This window comes from Ranitomeya variabilis, chromosome 5, assembly GCF_051348905.1.
Source record: "Ranitomeya variabilis isolate aRanVar5 chromosome 5, aRanVar5.hap1, whole genome shotgun sequence".
Lineage (NCBI taxonomy): Eukaryota > Metazoa > Chordata > Amphibia > Anura > Dendrobatidae > Ranitomeya > Ranitomeya variabilis.
Genome location: NC_135236.1, coordinates 586,181,373 through 586,204,658, shown reverse-complemented (window position 1 = coordinate 586,204,658; position 23,286 = coordinate 586,181,373). Strand labels below are relative to the sequence as shown.

The following is a 23,286-nucleotide window of genomic DNA, read 5'->3' as shown; positions in this document are numbered from 1 at the left end:
ATTCAAAGCGGACAGATTTCTGGTTGGTCATATCTTAATGTCTGCGAGCTACCTGATCGCTAAAGAATGGAACAATGTTCGCCCCCCAAATGTGAGGCGTTTGATACTGTTAATCGACAGACACTTCACATTCGAGAGAATCTATTACACCAACCTTCTCTCCAAGGATCGCTTCCAAACTAGATGGGGCAGATGGTCACAACTGAAAGAGCAACTCGACGATTTCTTTCTCTAATTGCACATTTACACCTGCTATGAATATATATATATAACATAGAGCAGATGTTCTGCTCTATCCCTGATATTATGTAACTTGTAACTCAAACTTGTCATATATCTTATCTATATATATATATATATATATATATGCATGTTACTGTTATTGTTCCTTTTAAATACTTAATAAAAATCTAATTGTTGAAAAAAAAAACCACTCGCGTGGCGAAACGCGCGTTGGGGTCTCGTACGGATCGGTCCCTGCCTGTTATACCCCACCCTCCTCCTCTCTAGTGGTAAGCATTGTCTAATTATTTTTATCTCTTACTGTGGTGCTTGCATTGTCTCACACAGTTTCTACTTAGCAAATACACCTGACTGCTTCCCTATTAGTACCTCAGATGTGGGAGATTACGGTGGGGGCACTGGCAGAGATTCACGTTTTTAACTATCCCTTTTCTAATTGTATGTCATGTACTTATGCACTTTATGCTTGTTAATTAATAAACATTTGAACTTTTGCACCATTCCTCTGCTCCGTTAATACTCCTCTTTTCTTAAATATATATATATATATATATATATATATATATATATATATATATACACACCTATTCTATGTGTACACATTTATTCTACCTATTCTATTCAGTCAGCGTGATTTTACTGTACACCGCACTGAATTGCCGGCTTCTCTAGAAAACACCACTGCGTATTTCTCGCAAGTCACACGCATGGTCTGTGTGTAATCCGTAATTTTCTCGCCCCCATAGACTTTCATTGGCGGATTTTTTGCGCAATACGCTGACAAACGCATGCTGCGATTTTCTACGGCCGTACAAGACCGTATAATACGGATCTGTAAAATACGGCAGATAGGACCTGGGCTATAGAGAATCATGGTACCGTATGCAATCCGTATTTTCTGCGCCTCTCATACGTCCGTTAAACACGCCAGTGTGACGCCGGCCTTATAGTCAGAACAATATAATAAAATGTAAAAATGCATACATACTGGCACTTTAAAGAGAAATTGTCAGATCCCCGACACTCCATCTGATACTACTGTACAGTGGTATGCACGCTAATTCCTTTATTCCAACTAGGTGCTTTATGTGCTTTTGAATCTGAACTTTTATTTTGCAGCATTACATATGCAAATAAGCAGAACTAGTCCATAGGGCATCTTCTAATCACACCACAGTTGGCATGAATGACAACCTGCAGAGCAGTCCTAAGAACAAATATTGTATGTAGGCTACCAACCATGCCTTGTAACCTAAGAAAGCACATAAAACACCTTATTAGAATAAAGGAATCAGCATGTTCACTTCTATAGTAAGCTTAGGGAACAGTCAAGGACCAGAAAGGATCATTTTAAAAGCACAAGCAAAAAAATGACATACTGGCTAAGATGAAAGCCCATTTCTTGCAGGGCCTGTTCTTGTTCTTCACACAGCTTCTGCAATTGTGTTTTCTCTATGCGCAACATATCAAAGTCCTGTCTCAAAGAAAATAATAAGAAAGAGTTGAAGGCTAGAGAATAAAGCCACCATTCCGTTGAAAACAGTATAATTTACAAGATGAAATAGCTAACTTTATTTTATGCATATGACTAAGCCAAACTAATAGGCTTTATTTATTTTGTTAAAATACAAGTATTTCTTAGAGGCCCATTCTATAACCGAGGAAAGGGTGCTGGATGGATATTAGAAGGCTCTAGACAACAGTTTGCCTGTCTAGCTGTCATGAAGAGGCCGAAGTGGATATCCCAAATGTGAAATTGGATGCTAAAACATTGCATTTTGATGTGACAACAATTCAACTGTGGATATATAGTAGACGCTCCTAATCAACTCATTGACTGAATTAAAGACAGCTGTCTTACATAGTCACTTTTATAAAAGACTCCTGTCCACAGACTCAATTAATCAGTCAGACTCTGACCTATACAACAAGGACAATACCAAAAAGCTTTATAAGGATGTCAGGGACAAGATCATAGACCTGCACAATGCTGGAATGGGCTACAAAACAATAAGTAAGTGCAATAGCAAGAAAATGGAAGCCTAAAACTACACGGGGGGGAACTTGTTAATGATCTCAAGGCAGCTGGGACCACAGTGACCAAGAAAACCATTGGTAACACATTACACGGCAAAGGTTTAAAATCCTGCAGTACCTGCAAGGTCTCCCTGCTCAAGAAGGCACATGTGCAGGCCTGTCTGAAGTTTGCCAATGAACACCTGGATGATTCTGTGAGTGATTGGGAGAAGGTGCTGTGGTCAGATGAGACATTAACTCAAATCACTGTGTTTGGAGGAAGAGAAATGTTGTCTATGACCTAATGAATACAGTCCCCACTGTCAAGTATGGAGGTGGAAACATTATGTTTTGGGGGTGTTTCTCTGCTAAGGGCACAGGACTATTTTACCGCGTCAATGGGAGAATGGATGGAGCAATGTACCGTAAAATCCTGAGTGACAACCTCCTTCCCTTCGCCAGGACATTAAAAATGGGTCATGGCTGGATCTTCCATAGCAAGACAATGACAAAAAACATACAGCCAAGGCAAAAAAGAAGTGGCTCAAACAGAAGCACATTAACCCCTTTCCGAAATCGGGCATAAATGTACGCCAATGTCGGACACCCCCGCTTTGATGTGGGCTCTGGTGGTGAGCCCACATCTTTCCTAGCACATGTCAGCTGTTTTGAACAGCTGACATGTGCTTGGAACAGCGGCGGGTGGAATCACGATGTATGTAGCAGAGCCGATCGGGTTATGGCAGCTTCTAGTCTCCCATGAAGACTATTGAAGCATGTCAAAAGTTAAAAAAAAAATGTTTTAAAAATATATATAAAAAAAAAGTTCAAATCACCCCCCTTTCACCCCATTCAAAACAAAACAGTAAAAAAATCAAACATACACATATTTGGTATCGCCATGTTCAGAATCACCCAATCGATCAATTAAAAAAAAGGATTAACCTGATCGCTAAATGGCGTAGCGAGAAAAAGTCAAAACGCCAGAATTACGTTTTTTGGTCACCCCGACATTGCATTAAAATGCAATAACTGGCAAACAAAAGATAGTATCTTCACTAAAATGGTATCATTAAAAAAGTCAGCTCGGTGCACAAAAAATAAGCCCTCACCCATCCCAAGATCATGAAAAATGGAGACGCTACGGGTATCGGAAAATGGCACCATTTTTGTTTTTTTACAAAGTTGGGAATTTTTTTCTCATCACTTAGTTAAAAAAGAACCTAGACATGTTTGGTGTCTGTGAACTTGTAATGACCTGGAGAATCATAATGGCAGGCCAGTTTTAGCACTTAGTGAACATCGTAAAAAAAAGGTATGTGAGGACACATGTGAGGACAACATCGTAAGGCAACTGCCTATGCTGTGAAGATACGAGATGTGCAGCATCTGAAACAATGGATACTGGAAGACTGTGCTAGCATTTCTTCTGCAGTGTTGCTATCAGTGTGTCAAGAGTGGGAGAAGAGGGTTGCATTGACAATCCAACATAATGGGCAGCACTTTGAACAACTGAAAAATCACACGGTCATAAGCATTCAGACCCTTTGCTCACTATTCAGTAGAAGCACCCTTTTGAGCTAGTACAGCCATGTGTCTTCTTCTGAATGATGCAACAAGTTTTTCACACTTGGACTTGGGGATCCTCTGCAATTCTTCCTTGCAGATCCTCTCCAGTTCTATCAGATTGGATGGTGAACGTTGGTAGACAACCATTTTCAGGTCTCTCCAGAGATGAACAATTGGGTTTAGGTCAGGGTTCTGGCTAGGCCAGTCAAAAATGGTCACAGAGTTGTTCTGAAGCCACTCCTTTGCTACTTTAGCTGTGTGCTTAGGGTCATTGTCTTGTTGGAAGGTAAACCTTCGACCAAGTCTGAGGTCCAGAGCACTCTGGAAGAGGTTTTCATCCAGGATATCTTTGTACTTGGCCGCATTCATGTTTCCTTCAATGACAACTAGTGATGAGCGAGTGTACTCATTGCTTGGGGTTTCCTGCCGCGATGAAAACTAAATCTCCGAGCAGTCATAAATACTCGGAGGTCACCAGAGCAAGCTCGGGAAAACCCGAGCAACGAGTACACTCGCTCATCACTAATAACAACCAGTCGTCCTGTCCCTGCAGCTGAAAAATACCCCCATAGCATGATGCTGCCACCACCATGTTTCACTATTGGGATTGTATTGGGCAGGTGATGAGCAGTGCCTGGTTTTCTCCACACATTGGAGAGGCTTCCGTCGAGCCACTCTGCCAAAAAGGCCCGACTGGTGGAGGGCTGCAGTGATAGTTGATTTTGTGGGACTTTATCCTATCTCCATACTGCATCTGTGGAGCTCAGCCACAGTGATCTTGGGGTTCTTCTTTACCTCTCTCACCAAGGCTATTCTCCCACGATTGCTCAGTTTGGCTGGAGGGCAAGGTCTAGGAAGACTTCTGTTGGTACCAAACTTCTTCCATTTAAGGATTATGGAGGCCACTGTGCTCATAGGAACCGTGAGTACTGCAGAAATTCTTTTGTAACCTTGGCCAGATCTGTGCCTTGCCACAGTTCTGTCTCAGAGGTCCTTGGCCAGCTCCTTAGACCTCATGATTCTAATATATGTATAAAGTTTACATTCCGTTTGTTGAGCAGCTTTTTGATTTTGTTTTCTCTGTTGTAAATTCTTTATACATCATGGTTACGCAGATACCAGACCTAGATACTGGATTACATTTTTTAGATCATTTTTTGAGCCCTTAGCTGGCGTTTTTTATGGATACCATTTAAGGTAGATACAAATGTTAGATTGCCTTTTGTTGCATTTTATTACAATGTTGCCATGGCAAAAATAATTAATTCTGGTGTTTCTATTTTTTCTTTCTTGTACCGTTTACTGATCAGATTAATTTATTTTATATTTTAATGGATCAGACTTTTGCAAACAGTGATAAAAAATGTGAATTTTTAATCTTTTTGCAATTGTTTTATTTTCTTAATGGGGCGTGATTTGAACTTTTGTATTTAATATTTCATTTACAATTTACTGTATTTAATAGTCTTCATAGGGGACTTGAGTCTGTGATTGTCTGATAGCTTGTACTATACATAGCAATGCATCAGCACTGCTGAGTATAGCGAAAATCACAGTCTTCTATGAATGCCAGCTTTCATAAAAGACCCGTCATGACAAGCACGGATGTCATTGTCAGACCTCCGGCTGCCATGGCAACCCATTGGTGCCCCACGATCATGTCACAGGCGCGCTGATGGGCATGTGGAGTGACGCACACGTCTGCCAATGCACGTTAAATGCTGCTGTCAGAGATTCACAGAGGCATTTAACAGAATAACAGCCGTGGGTGGAGCTACGCTCAACCTTCAGCTGTTGGTTGATTAAATCAGCCATCAGCTGTCGGTAGAGATGCAGGCTGGTCCAATATCAAATGTCAGTGAGTGGTTAAAGTTTATGAACCTTTAGGATTAACAGATAATTTAAAGGTCTGTTATTTAAATCAATGGCATTACAATCAGGTGTGAATGGACAACTATTCTTTCTAAAGAACAGATAGAGGTGTCCATGCTCTAATAGTGGAGATGGGATTTCTTCAAATCCCATCCACTATGCTGTAACATCTGGCCGCTGCGGGGTGGACGCTGTGGATGGATACAGCGTCCAACCCGCAGCGTTTCCTGATAGTGGGAATATACCCTAATAGTCTGGGAAGTTATTGGATCATTTTTTTCATTTAAAAAAAAGAAAGTAATATTTTTGACTCATTTATTTGATTTAGTTTTCCTAATCTACTTTTAGGACTGAAATTTGCTTAAAATATGGAAAATTCTGAAGAGTTCATAATCTTTCATGCACTACTATATACACTTGGATGTCAACTATTAATGCTACAGTGGCAAGTTTGGGTACTCCTGGTCAAAATTACTGTTATTGTGAACAATTAAGCAAGTTGAAGATGAAATGATCTCTAAAAGGCCTAAGTTTTGTATTTTAGGCAAAAAATATATATTTTACATGTTAAAAATCACGAAAAGGAAGATGGGCTGATGCAAATGTTTAGGCACCTTGTATGGTTAGTATCTAGTAGCACCCTCTTTTCAAAGTATCACCACTTGTAAACAATTTTTGTAGCCAGACATGAGTCTTTCAATTCTTGTTTAAGGGATTTTCATCCATTCTTCCTAGGAAACTTCTTTCAGTTCTGTGAGATTCCTGGTTCGTCTTGCATGCGCACTGCTATTTTGAGGTTTACTCACAGATTTTCAATAATGTTCAGATCAGGGGACTGTGAGGGCCATTGTAAAACCTTCAGCTTGCTCTTTTTGAGGTAGTCTAGTGTGGATTTTGACGTGTATTCAGGATCATTATCCATTTGTAGAAGCCATCCTCTTTTCAACTTCAGCTTTTTTACAGATGGTGTTATAGGTTTGCATCAAGAATTTGTTGAAATTTAATTGAATTCATTCTTCCCTCTACCTGTGAAATATTCCCCTTGACATTGAATGCAACACAACCACAAAGCATTATTGAGCCATCCTCATGCTTAATGGTTGTCGAGATGTTCTTATCCTGAAATTCTGTGTCCTTATTTCTTAACACATACCTTTGATCATTGTGAGTTCTATTTTAACTTCATCGATCCACAGGACTTGTTTCCAAAATGTTTCAGGCAATATTAGATGTTCTTTAGTATACTTCTGAAGCTTAATTTAATGGTGAGGATGCAGGAGAGGTTTACTTCAGGTGACTCTTCCATGAAGGCCATATTTGTGCAGGTGTCTCTGAACAGAAGAACAATATACCAGAACTCTAGAATCTGTTAAATGCTTTTGAAGGTCATTTGCAGTCTAGTGATTTGCCTCTCTAGAAATCCTACAGGCAGCTCTCACTGAAATTTTACTTAGTCTTCCAGACCTTATCATGACCTCCACTGTTCCTGTTAACTGCGATTTCTTAATTATATTTCGAACTGAGGAAAAGGCAACTTGAAAAAGCTTTGCTATCTTATTATAGCCTTCTTCTGTTTTAGGGGCATCCATGATTTTCAGAATGGTTGGCAGCTGCTTAGAAGAACCCATGGCAGCTTTTAGAGGAGGCTGGATTTTTAAAAGCTGAGAAATTGGCAACATCAGGCTTTTCCTAATGATGACTGTGAACAATCCATAACTCTAACAGGCTAATTAAGGTCTGAAACCTTGGTGAAAGTTATCAGAGCACACATATCTCCAAGGATGCCCAAACTTTTGCATCGGCCCATTTCCCTTTTGTAATTTTTAAAATGAAAAGAATGACGATTTTTATTTTTGCTTAAAATGCAAAGAAAATGTGTCAACTTTAACTTTAGTCATTTTAGAGATCACTTCATCTTCAACTTGCTCAACTGTTTACAATAACAGTAATTTTGTCCAGGGGTGCCCAAACTTTTACATGCCAATTGTTATGGTAAATTTTTATACTTTGCTTTGATTATTATTTAGACAATTGAATCTACCTATACACTGTCTGCAGAAATATTAGGCAAGTTGTATTTTAGAGGATTATTTTTATTAATGATCAACAACTATGTTCTCAATCAACCCAAAAGACTTAAATATCAAAGCTTAATATTTTTGGAAGTTGGAGTTGGATTTTTTTCAGATTTGGCTATCTTAAGAGGATATCTATTTGTGCAGGTAACTATTACTGTGCAGAATTATTAGGCAGCTTAATAAAAACCAAATATATTCCCATCTCACTTGTTTATTTTCACCAGGTAAACCAATACCACTGCACAAAATTTAGAAATAAACATTTCTGACATGCAAAAACAAAACCCCCCAAAATTAGTGACCAATATAGCCACCTTTCTTTATGATGACACTCAACAGCCTTCCATCCATAGATTCTGTCAGTTGCTTGATCTGTTTATGATTAGTGATGAGCGAATATAACACGTTACTCGAGATTTCTCGAGCACGCTCGGGGGTCCTACGAGTATTTTTTAGTGCTCGGAGTTTTAGGTTTTAGCGCCGCAGTAGAATGATTTACATCTGTTAGCCAGCATAAGTACATGTGGGGGTTGCCTGGTTGCTAGGAAATCCCCACATGCACTGATGTTGGCTAGCAGATGTAAATCATTCAGCTGCGGCAAGAAAAACTAAAACTACGAGCACTAAAAAATACTCGGAGGACTCTCAAGCATGCTCGAGAAATTTTGAGTAAGGAGTATATCGCTCATCACTATTTACTATTAACATTGCGTGCAGCAGCCACCACAGCCTCCCAGACACTGTTCCAAGAGGTGTACTGTTTTCCCTCCCTGTAGATCTCACATTTTATGAGGGACCACAGGTTCTCTATGGGGTGCAGATCAGGTGAAAAAGGGGGCCATTTCATTATTTTTTCTTCTTTGAGACCTTTACTGGCCAGCCACACTGTGGAGTAGTTGGAGGCATGTGATGGAGCATTGTCCTGCATGAAAATCATGTTTTTCTTGAACGATACCGACTTCTTTCTGTACCACTGTTTGAAGAAGTTGTCTTCCAGAAACTGGCAGTAGGTCTGGGAGCTCAGCTTCACTCCATCCTCAACCCTAAAAGGTCCCACAAGTTCATCTTGATGATACCAGCCCATACCAGTACCCCACCTCCACCCTGCTGGAGTCTGAGTCGGAGTGGAGCTCTCTGCCCTTTACTGATCCAGCCTCTGTCCCAGCCATCTGGCCCATCAAAGAGTCACTCTCATTTCACCAGTCCATAAAACCTTTGAAAAGTCAGTCTTAAGATATTTCTTGGCCCAGCCTTGACGTTTTATCTTATGTTTCTTGTTCAAAGGTGGTCGTTTTTCATCCTTCCTTTCCTTGGCCATGTCCCTGAGTATCGCACACCTTTTGCTTTTTGTTACTCCAGTAATGTTGCAGATCTGAAATATGGCAAAACTGGTGGCAAATGGCATCTTGGCAGCTTCACGCTTGATTTTCCTCAATTCATGGGCAGTTATTTTGCGCCTTTTTTGCCCAACACGCTTCTTGCAACCCTGTTGGCTATTTACCATGAAACGCTTGATTGTTCAGAGATCACGCTTCAAAAATTTGGCAATTTCAAGACTGCTGCATCCCTCTGCAAGACATCTCACAGTTTTGGACTTTTCAGAGCCCGTCAAATCTCTTTTCTGACCCATTTTGCCAAAAGAAAAGGAAGTTGCCTAATAATTAAGCACAACTTATATAGGGTTTTTATGTCATTAGACAACACCCCTCCTCATTACAGAGATACACATCACCTGATTTACTTAATTGGTAGTTGGCTCTCAAGCCTGAACAGCTTGGAGTAGGACAATATGTATAAAAAGTATTATGTGATCAAAATACAACTTGCCTAATAATTCTGCACACAGTGTATATCTTCGATAATTTGGATTTTAGCATTAGCTTTGCAAGTGTTACTCATAAAAGCAAAAGACAGGGAGTGGTCTCTGATATAGAGGTATCTGTGTTAAACATTTCTTTTGTCTCCGAGAAAGTATGATAATCTGGTTAGAACTGTCTAGAAAGGAATTTTGACAGAATCCATAAGTTATGATTTTGTTTTTCCCAACTTAAATATCTTCTGTCTTAGGTAATGTAAGCTATTCCCACTTTTCTTATATCTGTGCTTGCAATAAAAACTTGTGACTGGGCTTCTGAAAGTCAGACAAGCCAGTACACCAAGAGATCCTGCTTGTGTGCCCTTGTCTCCGATTGAGCCAATTGGATTACAATTGGCAAACGTGTGAAACCTTTTGAGTTTTTCCTAAAACTTTCCACGCAGGTTTCCACTACTCACTGTATATAATGGCATCCATCACCATTAGGGCCCACTGTAGAAAGATGAATACTGTCAGGTATATTACTCCTGCTTTGACGTTCAAAGTTCTTTATATACACTGGTTTTTCAGGTAACTTCTTCAAATCACAATGTCCTTTCACCATCATGTTTGATAACATTTCAGTGTTACCTTTTTTAGTTGTGAATATTGCAGCAGGTCATTTTGTAAAAACTTATTCTTCTCCTTCTCTTTAGAAAGTTCTTCCTGAAGAGTTTTCTGTTGTTCTTTCTCAGATTGTAGATTGTGCTGTAAATTGGAACTACAAAGGAGACAAATATAAGTATTAACATTAATGGTCATAAAACTGGTCTAAACTTACTCTCTATATACACACACAGTTCAATGTGTAATTAAATGGGATGCATGTTTTTAAACAGCTTATGCAGAACTCCATAAATTAGATTGTTGCAGCTTTGCGACGGGGAAGCTTTGATGAATACTTGACTTACATTAGAGGTTAAACTGTTTGGCCAACATCTTAATGGTATATGTATTTTAAGTGTTGCTACAATGACTCGGGTACCAAATGTATGTAGTGTTCTTTTTAGAGTACTTTTTTTTTTTAGAATAAATAGATTTTCTGGAGAGAACACTGATTACTCCTACTAGTAATTCTTATTTATTGATTCCATGACTGCATCCCTGGAGAGAACCATCCACTGTTGGATTACAAACTAGAGGGTATAAAAGTGGGATTCAGCTCTCTCAATGCTTGGTGAAAACTTCAGGAAAGTTATACGTATGTGCATATATATCTACAGAGCCTTAAAGTATTCATACCCAGTGAACTTTTCAACATTTTTTTTACATTACACCCACAAAACGTTAAAGTATTTTATTGGAATATTATGTGATATACCAACACAAAGTAGTAAGAATTTGTAAAATGTAAAATAAGTGATAAATGGTTTTCTAAATATCAAAAAATATAACTCTGACAATTGTGAAGTGCATCTGTATTCAGCCTCTGTAGTCTGATAAAATCCTGAATGACCAATTGCCTCCAGAAGTCACCTAATTATTAAATTGAGTCCACTTTTCTGTGAAGGCCTCAGCATCATGAAAACAAAGGAACACAACAGACATGTAAGGGTTAAAATTGAAAAGCCGAGTAAAACACGGTTAGGTTATAAAAAAAGATAGCCCAAGCTCTCAACATCTTATGGAGAACTGTTCAATCCATTACCCAAAAATGGAAGGAATATGACAACTGCAAATCTGACAAGATATGGCCATCCACCTAAACAAACATCCCAAGCAAGGAAAGCACACATTAGAGAAGCAGCCAAGAGGTCTATGGTCACTATGGAAGAGCTGCAGAAATCCACAGCTCAAATGGTAGAATCTGTCAACGGGACAACCATCAGTTGTATACTCCACAAATCTGGCCTTTAAGGAAGAGTTGCAAGAAGAAAGCCATTATTGAAAGCAAGCTATAAGTACAGTTTGCAAAACAGTCATGTAAGGGACACAGCATATGGAAGAAGGTGCTCTGGTGGAAAACTAACACTGTAAATCAACCTTGAAAACACCATCCCCACTGTAAAACATGGTGGTGGAAGCATCAAGCTGTGATGCTTTTCTTCAGCCATAATGGACATAGGAACCAGTTGCTGCACACCTATTATAGTTTCTATAGGATGAACATGCTACAACTACATAACAACAAATACCCATGTGGTCTTTCTGTGACATAAGATACAGGATACATACATAAACATACATATACAGGGGGTAAGGAAAATATTCAGACCTCTAAATTTTTCACTTTGCTTCACTGCAGCCATTGGGTAAATTCAAAAAAGTTCATTTGTTTCATATTAATGCACACTCTGCACCCTACCTTGACTGAAAAAAATACAAACGTACAAATTTTTGCATATTTATTAAAAAAGAAAAACTGAAATATCACAGTCATAAGTATTCAGGTCATTTGCTTAGACACTCATATTTAAGTCACATGCTGTCCATTTCCTTGTGATGCTCCTTGAAATAGTTCTACTCCTTCATTGGAGTCCAGCTGTGTTTAATTAAACTGATAGGACTTGATTTGGAAAGGCACACACCTATCTATATAAGACTTCACAGCTCACAGTGCATGCCAGACCAAATGAGAATCATGAAGTCAAAAAAACTAGCCAAGGAGCTCAGAGACAGAATTGTGGCAAGGCACAGATCAAGCCAAGGTTGCAAAAGAATTTCTGCAGAACTCAAGGTTCCTAAGAGCACAGGGGCCTACATAATCCTCAATGGAAGAAGTTAGGGACAACCAGAAGATTTCCTAGACCTGGCTGTCCAGCCAAACGGAGCAATCGTGAGAGAAGAGCCTTGGTGAGAGAAGTAAAGAAGAACCTCAAGATCACACTGGCTGAACTCCAGATATGCAGTAGGTAGATGGGAGAAAGTTCCACAAAGTCAACTATCACTGCAGCCCTCCACCAGTCGGGCCTTTATGGCAGAGTGGCCCGACAGAAGCCTCTCCTCTTTGCAAGACATAGGAAAGCCCGTATAGAGTTTGCTAAAAAACACATGAAGGACTACCACACTGAGAAATAAGATTCTCTGGTCTGATGAGACGAAGATAGACCTTTTTGGTGATTCTCCTAAGCGGTATGTGTGGAGAAAACCAGGCACTGCTCATCACCTGCCCAATACAATCCCAACAGTGAAACATGGTGGTAGCAGCATCATGGTATAGGGATGCTTTTCAGCTGCAGGGACAGGACTGGTTATTATTGAAGGAAACATTAATGCGGCCAAGTACAGAGATATCCTGGATGAAAAACTCTTCCAGAGTGCTCTGGACCTCAGACTTCGCCAAAGGTTCACCTTCCAACAAGACAATGACCCTAAGCACACAGCTAAAATAACAAAGGAGTGGCTTCAGAAAAACTCTCTGACCATTCTTGACTGGCCCAGCCAGAGCCCTGACCTAAACCCAATTGAGCGTCTCTGGAGAGACCTGGAAATGGTTGTCTACCTAAGTTCACTATCCAACCTGACATAACTGGAGAGGATCAGCAAGGAAGAATGGTAGAGGATCCCCAAATCTAGGTGTGAAAAACCTATTGCATCATTCAGAAGACTCATGGCTGTAATTGCTCAAAAGGGTGCTTCTACTCAATACTGAGCAAAGGGTCTGAATACTTATGACCATGTGATATTTCAGTTTTTCTTTTTTTATAAATTAGCAAAAATTACTATATTTGTTTTTTTTCAGTCAAGATGGGGTGCAGAGTGTACATTAAAGAGGAAAAAAAAAACTTTTTTGAACTTACCAAATGGCTGCAATGAAACAAAGTGGGAAGAATTTAAAGGGGTATGAATACTTTCTGTATCCACTGTACATCGGACCTGCCACCTTCTAAACAGAACCTTTTCCAGATCGTACTGTAGATTGCCAAAGTGACTGGCTTCCTACTAGCTTGAATCATGGCAATAACCTGGCTCGATAGCTCCTGGGCCCTTAGGATGTTCCATTCAGGATCCAGGCCGATAGATGAGTCTTTCTAAATTCTGGTGGAAAACCGGGCCCTGATGAATCAAATCTCTTCTCTGGGAAAGCATGACAGAATCTTCCAAGGCCATAACTTTTAGCAGCAGGAACTTCTCTTTAGTCAACAGGGAGCGATCACAAGTACCCTCGCCTGATCCTCCTGGATCTTTCTGAGTACTATTGGTATAAGAGCCATTGGGGCAAAGGCATATGTCAGAGACCTGTCCCACCTCTGACTCAGCGCGTTGTCCACTTCTGGATTGTCCGCCGGATTCAGGGTGTAAAATTTGGCGACCTTTAAGTTCTTCCTTGTCACGTAGAAGTCTATCTGAGGTGTACCCCAAAGGTGGCTCAAGTGCTGGAATACCTCTTTATTCAATTCCCATTCTGTTGGCAAGACCTTCTGTCTGCTCAAGTAATCCGTCACCGAAAGGACTGTTTTTCTACACAGGAAAAGATTGTGGATGCCAGATCCTGGAGAGCACAGTGTCTCTCGCCTCCCTAGTTATGGAGGATTGACACAGTCATTATATTGTCTGATAAAATCTTGATGTGCTGCCCCTTCAGCCATGATTGATTCCGCCTTAGGGCTTCCCACATGGTATAGAGCTCCCTGTAGTTTGAAGACTTGGACCAGACCTTTGATGGCCATATGCCCTGAATCCATCCTTCGAAGTGTGCTCCCCATCCTTCCTTGCTGGCGTCCATAGTGATCGCTACGCAAGGAGAAGAAATCCATGGAAAGCCCAACTGAAGATTTTCTGACAAAGTCCACCACAGTAGCGATCTTGTCACCATAGGAGATAAGGACATTCCTTTGTCGAGTGATATCTGGCACTAGTCCCAGATGGATAGAATTTCTTTCTGCAAGGCTCTTGGGTGAACTGGGCCCACCGGACACAGGGAATGCAGGCTGTCAGGAGGCCTAGAAACGTCATCGCTGACTTGATTGAAGCCCGACTCCTTAGGAACAGCTGGATTCTGTTTGTCATGGTCTCCTGTTTTTCCTCTGGCAAGAAGCATGCTCCACGTCTGGAGTCTAACAGCACTCTCAGGAAAACTTTCCTGTGTCCTGGCACCAAGTCAGACTTCTGCCAACTGAGGGCCCAACCTAGGTATTCCAACGTTGATATGGTCTTCTTCTTGTGGAACCGGAGTTCCTCCACCGAACTTGCCACCAGGAGAAAATCGTCCAGATACGGAACTATAATTATCCCCATGTTCCTTAGATAGGCTACGATCTCTGACGCCAATTTCATAAAGACCCGAGGGGCCGAGGCTAGGCTGAATGGAATGCACTGAAACTGAAGGTGGCAGGTTCAATTCTGGATTTTTACTGGGAATCTAAAGAATTTTTGGGAGGCTGGATGTATTGGCACCTGATAATATGCACTCTTTAGATCCAGGGTGCACATAAATGTGTCCCTGTCTATAAGGGGAACCGTAGATCTTATTCACTTCATTCTGAATCTTTTGTACTTTACCCAGAAATTTAAGGGCTTTAGATTTATTACAGTGCGGGATTCGCCCGAGGGCTTCTTGATGACAAATAACACTGATTAATGCCCTCTTCAAACTCAGGGACCGGAATTCCAACAGATGTGTCAACAAGCTTCCTTATGCCTGTGACCATAAGAGAACTTGCTGACAAGTATGGGGAGAAGTAAATCTATCAGGGCGAGGCGCTGAAAATTCTATTGTGTACTCTTCCGCAATGGTTCTTAAAACCCAATGATCCTGGGTAATATGGTGCCAATTTCCCGCAAATTGTCTGAGGATGGTATCATTGACTTTCCAATCTAGAGCCAGACCCAAATAGGTGCTCTCTACCTTTACCTCCTTTGTGGAAGGTCCTTCTACTGGACCTCCCCTGGCCCCTATAATCGGACTATCTTCGAGATGGCACAGGTTTCTGAAAAGACTGAGCCCTTCTAAACCTTTCTTCAGGGAATCCCTTCTTTTTATCCAACGCTTTCTCTAGAATATTGTCCAAGGTTGGCCCAAACACCCTTAACCCTGAGAGTCTTACTATTCAAGTGCTCCTCCAATTGCCCCATCCATAGAAACATGGACCCGGCAACTGAAGTGGTGGCTGTATTTGTTTTTATCAATGCCGCGGACGTTTCTTAAGCCCACTTTAGCAGACTATCCGCCTTTCTGTCCATAGGGTCCTTCTGACTTGAGGAGTCCTAAAAGGGTATAGACGTCTTCTTAGCTACTTTTACAACCAGAACATCTATCTTGGGAACCTCCTCCCAGATCTTAATGTCATCAGGTTCAAACGACAAATGATTTTTAAAGTCTCGAGGCATCACTAGGCGCTTCTTCACATCCTCCCATTCCTCCAGGACCTTCGCCCAGATGTGGTCATTCACTGGGAACACATGATGGTTCTGGGCTCAGAGACCCCAAACATCTAGTCTTGTACAGACTGCAGCTTTGGGATCTCCTCCACCTGCATCGTATTTCTAACCACCTGAACCAGCTTGTCAATATCCTCAGAGGCAAATAAATATATCCTGCCCACTTCTGGATTTTCCATCAGTACCTCCCCCTCCTCCTCCTGGTCTGATCTGGGAAACTGGATCTCCTCCTCAGAGGCAAATAAATATCTCCTGCCCCCTTCTGGATTTTCCAACAGTATTTCCCCCTCTTCCTCCTGGTCTGATCCGGGGACCTGGAATTCCTATTCAGAGCTTAATTCCATCTCCCATTGAGGTCACTTAACACTTGGACCTGGATTGGAAGACTGTGGCAAGGTGAGACTACACATAGAGGCCTGGACCTCCTCACGGATTAAGGACCTCATCTCAGACAGCAGGGGTGGTTATTCTTCCCTCACTATCCTGGTGGTGCAGCCTTCCCAGAGCATTCTTCCATACGCCTCTGGCAATTTTACGCTACATATAGGGCATTGCTTGACCTTTCCAGAGGCCTTGCCAGACCTCTTAGGTGCAGGGAGGGAAATAGCAGGGGTTCCCTTATCCTATTTTAGTATAAAGAGAAGGGAAAATCAGTCTGCTGCTAACAAGGTGGGACTGCATCAATCACACTTACCCCGCAGTCCTGATCTCCTCTGCCCGCTTCCTCTATATTGCCCCCCATGCATGTTGAGCATCTCTGGAGACACAGGTAATGGTTTTATTACCCGTCTCCAATCACTTCCGCGTTCCAGCCTGGAACGCACGCGGACCCTGGAATCCGGCGCTCCTGACGTCACCGGAAGTGCGATGGATACAAACTCACTGCGCGTCTTCCGGAAAATTCAGCGCCCCGCTGGCTGGAGCCGAGAACGCCCCCATTGGAGGGAACCGGCTCTATCCAGGAGGCTTCGGCTTGACTGGTGTCTGAGGCCGAGGAAGTCCTTATCGGAGAGTGTGGGCCCTGGGCATCTTGACAGGGGGAAGGTTTAGCTGTGCTGCACGATCCCCCTGAGCCCATCCAGTAAGCTTCCTGCTTGCTCCTCTCATGCGTCCCTCCATGCAGCGACAGGAAAAACACTAAGGGAGGTGGGGAGGGTCCTTTTAACTCCTTGTGAGTTTCCTGTCCCTGTAAGGAGGAGGAGGACGACCTCCATGGTGCTTGTCAGGAGGGACGTCATGGAAAAAATATCTCTGTAAATCATGAAGCAGTCTCATATCACTGGATGAATTAACCCAATGCCAAGGCTACATGTATTATTGAGCTGACTTAACATGCAGTGATTTGAATACCACAGCTTGAGAACACACTTGTATGAAGCAAAAGTTCTGAGAAATTTTAGCTCCCTGTTTCAGTGTATGTGATTGTACAGCTGAAAGTAAGAAGGAACAGGACCAGTGTTTAACCCATTTCTGCTGCAGCTAGTTTTGCCATTTCTGACCAGTAATCTGACATATGTCACTTTACATGCTAACAACTTTGGAATGCCTCTTCCTAACCCAGTAATTCTGAAACAGTTTTATTTAAACAGGGTTATCAATCAAAATGAGCCAAAATTCTGTATTTAAAACCCCAAAAAGTATTTTGCGGCATGCACCATATTTATTTGTTTTAGACACTTTTAGCGACTTGCCTGAAATGGGTGTGGCTTACTGGAAAGGTGTGTGGTCTAACATTAACATGTGCAAAAAAATGTGAACAAAAGTGAGGTGCATATTCTTGGCACAACATAAAACATCTTAACAGTGGTGCAACTTATAGTAGACAGTCTTAAAATAAGACAGATTTATCAACAGTTTATGGTTGCACTGTCTAAGAACTAGAGAGACCTTATTAAATCGGCCCCAATACATTAGTGATAAATTTAGGTCAATATGATTTCCAGTCTTCAAAATATCTGAAGCTTGAAGAAAATGTTGAAAAATCAGCAATTTTCAAGCTTTGTATTTTTATATTGTTAAATCAGATCGTTATACAACAAAAAAGTTGATAAATAACAGTTACTATGTCTTTATTTTACACTGGTATTTTTTTTAAACTTTTTTATGGTGTTCAGAACAACAAGTACACTCGCTCATCAATAGTGGTAATATCTGGTCCTGAGATGTATATCTGTGTGTCGTCAGCATAGAGATGATACTGAAAGCTGTGAGATTCTATGAGCTGTCCGAGGCCGAAGGTATAAATGGAGAAAAGCAGGGGACCTATGACTGAACCTTGCGAGACTCCGACAGATAGGGGACGAAGTGAGGAGGTGATGTGTGAGTGGGAGACGCTGAATGTCCGGTCTGTTAGGTATGATAATACCAAATGCTTTTCTTTTAAATGGGGAGCGGAAGATGAGGGGGGTTTTTGGGCAAGGGAGTCTTATTGCTTTTCTGAAGCTTTTAAGCTACCACTGATGTGGAAACTCCTTTTTTCCACTAACATGTTTTAAACCTTAGTGGGGACTTGTTTTTTTGAGGTATGGATTAAAGTTTAATTGGTACTGTTTGGGGATAAAACACATTTTGGATCGCTTTTAAGTTAGTTAGCTTCACATGTATTCTGGCCCCTATGCTGAGGACTTGCATCAGGTCTTCTGTCTAAATAAGTGAAAAAACTGATTCAGATGAAAGAGGCTGGAATTATTTGCTTCAGTGTGTCATACTGGGTTACACTGAATTGTGTCTGGCCGCTAAACCAGTGTCGTCTAACCCTTAGGAGGTTTACAAAAGTCTTGTCAACAGCACTTTTCTACTGGTCTGAAAGTCCAAACTGAATCCATCTGCCTCCTAGTGAATGGTCCCAGTAGGGGTTTCGTCTGAATCCTGCTTTTTGGAGATATATGCAGAAATCCTGACGAAAGCGCTCAGTGTAGAGCACAGGAAAGATGTTTACGGAGCCTTATTTTAAATTTTGGAAAGGCTCAATGAAAAAACAGAAGTTCAAGATGTTATGCTATTGTTCATGACATACAAATGATCAGGTAACTAGTCTTTGGGTTAGTAAAATTACAGCAATGCCCGACTTTTAGTGTTTTTTTATTTTTAGAAGCAAACCTTTATTTTATATACAAAAAGATATATTGTCTCTTTTACCATATGAGAGGTATAACTTATTTTTCTTTTGTCACAACTGTGTATAGGCTTGTTTCTTTGTGGGATGAAGTTTTTATTGGTACTTCTTTTGGGCTCATTACATATTTTCATCACTCTATTCTAATTTTGGGGGCAGCACAAAAAACAATTGTTTTTGTTTAGTTTATTTTGTCATTATTTTCATGCCATGTATCAAGCAGTAAAGGTGAGAAGGCAAATTTATTATTCGGCATCTTGAGATTGAAAGGATACTAGATTTGCATCATCTTCTTTTGTAGGTTTTGCTTTTTTTGGGAACTAATAAACAATTGTTTTGGCACTCTTCTCTTCTTAACACAATAAGTTCTTTATTTTTCTGCCAACATATCCAAGTGGGGCTTGTTTTTTGCAGGATGAGTTGATGTTTTCAGTAATAAAAAATTTCTTTATATATCATTTTTTTCATCACGGTTTATTCTACTGTTTGAGCGGAAATGTTATGTTGGACAAAAATGTTAGGCACGAAAAAATGTTTTTTTTTTGTTTTTTTTTATAATGTTCAATATAGGAGTTAAGTATTTTGACAGCTTTATAGTTTGTGTTGTTATGGACACAGAAATACCAAACATATTACAAGTGTGCTTTAAAGGGAACCTGTCACCCCCAAAATGGCTGGTGAGGTAAGCTCACTGGCATCAGGGGCTTATCTACAGCATTCTGTAATGCTGTAGATAAGCCGCCGATGTTACCTGAAAGAGGAGAAAAAGACGTTAGATTATACTCACCCAGGGGCGGTCCCGGTGCGGTCAGGTCGGATGAATGTCTCCGGTCCGCTCCGGCGCCTCCCATCTTCATTCCATGACGTCCTCTTCGGGTCTTTACGCCGCGGCTCCGGCGCAGGCGTACTTTGCCCTGTTCAGGGCAGAGCAAAGTACTGCAGTGCGCAGGCGCCGGGCCTCTCTGACCTTTCCGGCGCCTGCGCACTGCAGTACTTTGCTCTGCCCTCAACAGGGCAGACAAAGTACGCCTGCGCCGGAGCCGCGGTGTAAAGACCCGAAGATGACGTCATGGAATGAAGATGGGAGGCGCCGGAGCGGACCGGAGACACCCATCAGACCTGACCGCACCGGGACCGCCCCTGGGTGAGTGTAATCTAACGTCTTTTTCTCCTCTTTCAGTTAACATCAGGGGCTTATCTACAGTATAAAAGAATGCTGTAGATAAGCCCCTGATGCCGGTGAGCTTACCTCACCAGCCATTTTGGGGGTGACAGGTTCCCTTTAAAAACACTAAAATGCTTTTTCATTAATTTTTTGTTCTTTCTTTTCAGAAATATTTTAGAATTTTCTTTTTACTATGGAGCTTGAACATTGAATAGTCCGATTGCTTTTCTAATAGACTGCATCATGGGGACCTGCAGTGTATTTAAAGGGGTTTTCCCACGAACAAAGTACATTTCAATCAACATACAGTGGGTACGGAAAGTATTAATACCCCTTTCAATTTTTCCCTCTGTTTCATTGCAGCCATTCGGTGGATTCAAAAAAGCTCATTTTTTTCTCGTTAATGTACACTCTGCACCCCATCTTGACTGAAAAAAAAAACCAAATGCAGCAATTTTTGCAAATTTATTAAAAAAACAAACAAACTGAAATATCACATGATCATAAGTATTCAGACCCTTTGCTCAGTATTGAGTAGAAGCACCCTTTTGAAGTAGTACAGCCATGAGTCTTCTTGGAAATGATGCAACAAGTTTTTCACACCTGGATTTGGGGATCCTCTGCCATTCTTCCTTGCAGATCCTCTCCAGTTCCATCAGGTTGGTAATCGTTGGTGGACAGCCATTTTCAGGTCTCTCCAGAGATGTTAAATTGGGTTTAGGTCAGGGCTCTGGCAAGTCTGCAAAATTTGTTGGAAGTCTTCAGACTTCATAAGCCATGCACACGGTCAAGCAGTCCAGTGCCAGAGGCAGCAAAGCAACCCCAAAACATCAGGGAACCTCCACCATGTTTGACTGTAGGTACCGTGTTCTTTTCTTTGAATGCCTCTTTTTTCTCCTGTAAACTCTATGTTGATGCCTTTGCCCAAAAAGCTCTACTTTTGTCTCATCTGACCAGAGAACATTCTTCCAAAACGTTTTAGGCTTTTTCAGGTAAGTTTTGGCAAACTCCAGCCTGGCTTTTTTATGTCTCGGGGTAAGAAGTGGGGTCTTCCTGCGTCTCCTACCATACAGTCCCTTTTCATTCAGACGCCGACGGATAGTACGGGTTGACACTGTTGTACCCTCGGACTGCAGGGCAGCCTGAACTTGTTTGGATGTTAGTCGAAGTTCTTTATCCAACATCCACACAATCTTGCGTTGAAATCTCTTGTCATTTTTTCTTTTCCGTCCACATCTAGGGAGGTTAGCCACAGTGCCATGGGCTTTACACTTCTTGATGACACTGCGCACGGTAGACACAGGAACATTCAGGTCTTTGGAGATGGACTTGTAGCCTTGAGATTGCTCATGCTTCCTCACAATTTGGTTTCTCAAGTCCTCAGTTCTTTGGTCTTCTTTCATTTCTCCATGCTCAATGTGGTACACACAAGGACACAGGACAGTGGTTGAGTCAACTTTAATCAATGCCAACTGGCTGCAAGTGTGATTTAGTTATTGCCAACACCTGTTAGGTGCCACAGGTAAGTTACAGGTGCTGTTAATTACACAAATTAGAGAAGCATCACATGATTTTTCGAACAGTGCCAATACTTTTGTCCACCCTCTTTTTTATGTTTGGTGTGGAATGATATCCAATTTGGCTTTAGGACAATTCTTTTTGTGTTTTTTTTATTTAAGACAAATTAAATGAAGATAATAATACCAAAGAATTTGTGTTTGCAATCATTATCAGGAAGAAACTGAGTATTATCTTACAGAATTGCAGGGGTGTCAATACTTTTGGCCACAACTGTATACAAGCCTGATGCACTTTGAAAACAAGTGCTGTGGACCATTGAGTTTAAAATAGATCTCTTTGGCCACAATGATCAAAGCTATGTGTGGAGAAAAAAGGTCAGAAACTTTTAGGAAAATAACATCTCGCCAACCATTAAGCAATCAATTATGCTTTGAGGTTGTGGTGCAGCCAATGGCACAGGGAACAAATTACAGATGCAAAAATAACACCATCTGTTAAGAATATGAAGTTGAAAAGAGGATGACTTCTATAAAGGGATAAAGATCCTAAACATGTGTCAAAATCTACAACAGACTACCTCAAAAGGCACAAGATGAAGATTTTACAATGGCTCTCACAGTTCCTTGATCTGAACATTTTTGAAAATCCGTCAAATAAGAATTGAAAGACTGTGAGCTAGCTACAATAAACAAAGGTAAATAAAGAGAATCTGTTGCGGTAAAAACTCAATAAAGAATATAGGTTTAAATTAACAATAAATAACACTGGTCAACAGCATTTTTGGTGCCAAAGATATTTCATCGAATTTAGGGTATTTTTGGGGTGCTGATTCTGAATATGTCATCAGTTTTGCCAGATTGGCTCAAGTTTTTGAGATTTTTGGTATCTTATTTATAGCACTTGTTGGTAAATGCGACGCATCATCTCATTAATTTCTTTGGATTAGTACTTGAACTGAGCAGTTCTCAATATAGTTTTGTGTTAATTAGTGTTCTAAAAGTTTGTTCATAGCTTGATTTTTGCACTAACTTTATGTTGTTGTCTGTTTTCCAGTGAAAAGCATGAACTCATCAAGAAGAAGTTGTCTTAACGATCCAGACTCATTCTGTTACATTTGTGGTGAATACACACTGCCAAAACATAGAAGAAACATAACAGACTTCGTAAAAAAAGTGTATTTTGCCTATTTTGGGGTTATGCTTGGGGACCAAGACAAGTTTTGGGCACCACACAGTGTGCAAAGCATGTATCGAATTATTACGAAAATGGAGCAAAGGACAAAGAAAAAGCTTCAAATTTGGTGTTCCAATGGTGTGGAGAGAGCCAAAAAATCATCATGATGACTGTTATTTATGGTAAACACAGGTACAGGCACATCTTCACAATGAGGGACAGACCTTCTTGCAGATTCCATGTTACTCCCATTTTCGTTTCTTATGCTTATTGAATCCTTGCACTTGCACTGCACAGAAATAACAGTCATCATGATGATTTTTTGGCTCTCTCCACACCATTGGAACACCAAATTTGA

At 40.9% G+C, this 23,286-nt stretch overlaps 1 protein-coding gene across 6 annotated transcripts in view; it reads right to left on the bottom strand.

The window, feature by feature from the left end:
• Positions 1–23,286, bottom strand: part of LOC143776536 (RUN and FYVE domain-containing protein 1-like) — a 531,317-nt gene that overhangs the window by 116,666 nt on the left and 391,365 nt on the right. For 5 of the 6 annotated variants that reach the window (XM_077265993.1, XM_077265994.1, XM_077265996.1 and 2 more), the window contains 2 exons: positions 10,225–10,354; positions 1,623–1,717 (listed from right to left, as the gene is read on the bottom strand). In XM_077265993.1, coding sequence (XP_077122108.1) covers positions 1,623–1,717; positions 10,225–10,354 — 225 coding nt within the window. Of the gene's footprint in view, positions 1–1,622; positions 1,722–10,224; positions 10,355–23,286 lie in introns of all 6 variants that reach the window. The other variant, XR_013215861.1, reaches the window with a different exon arrangement.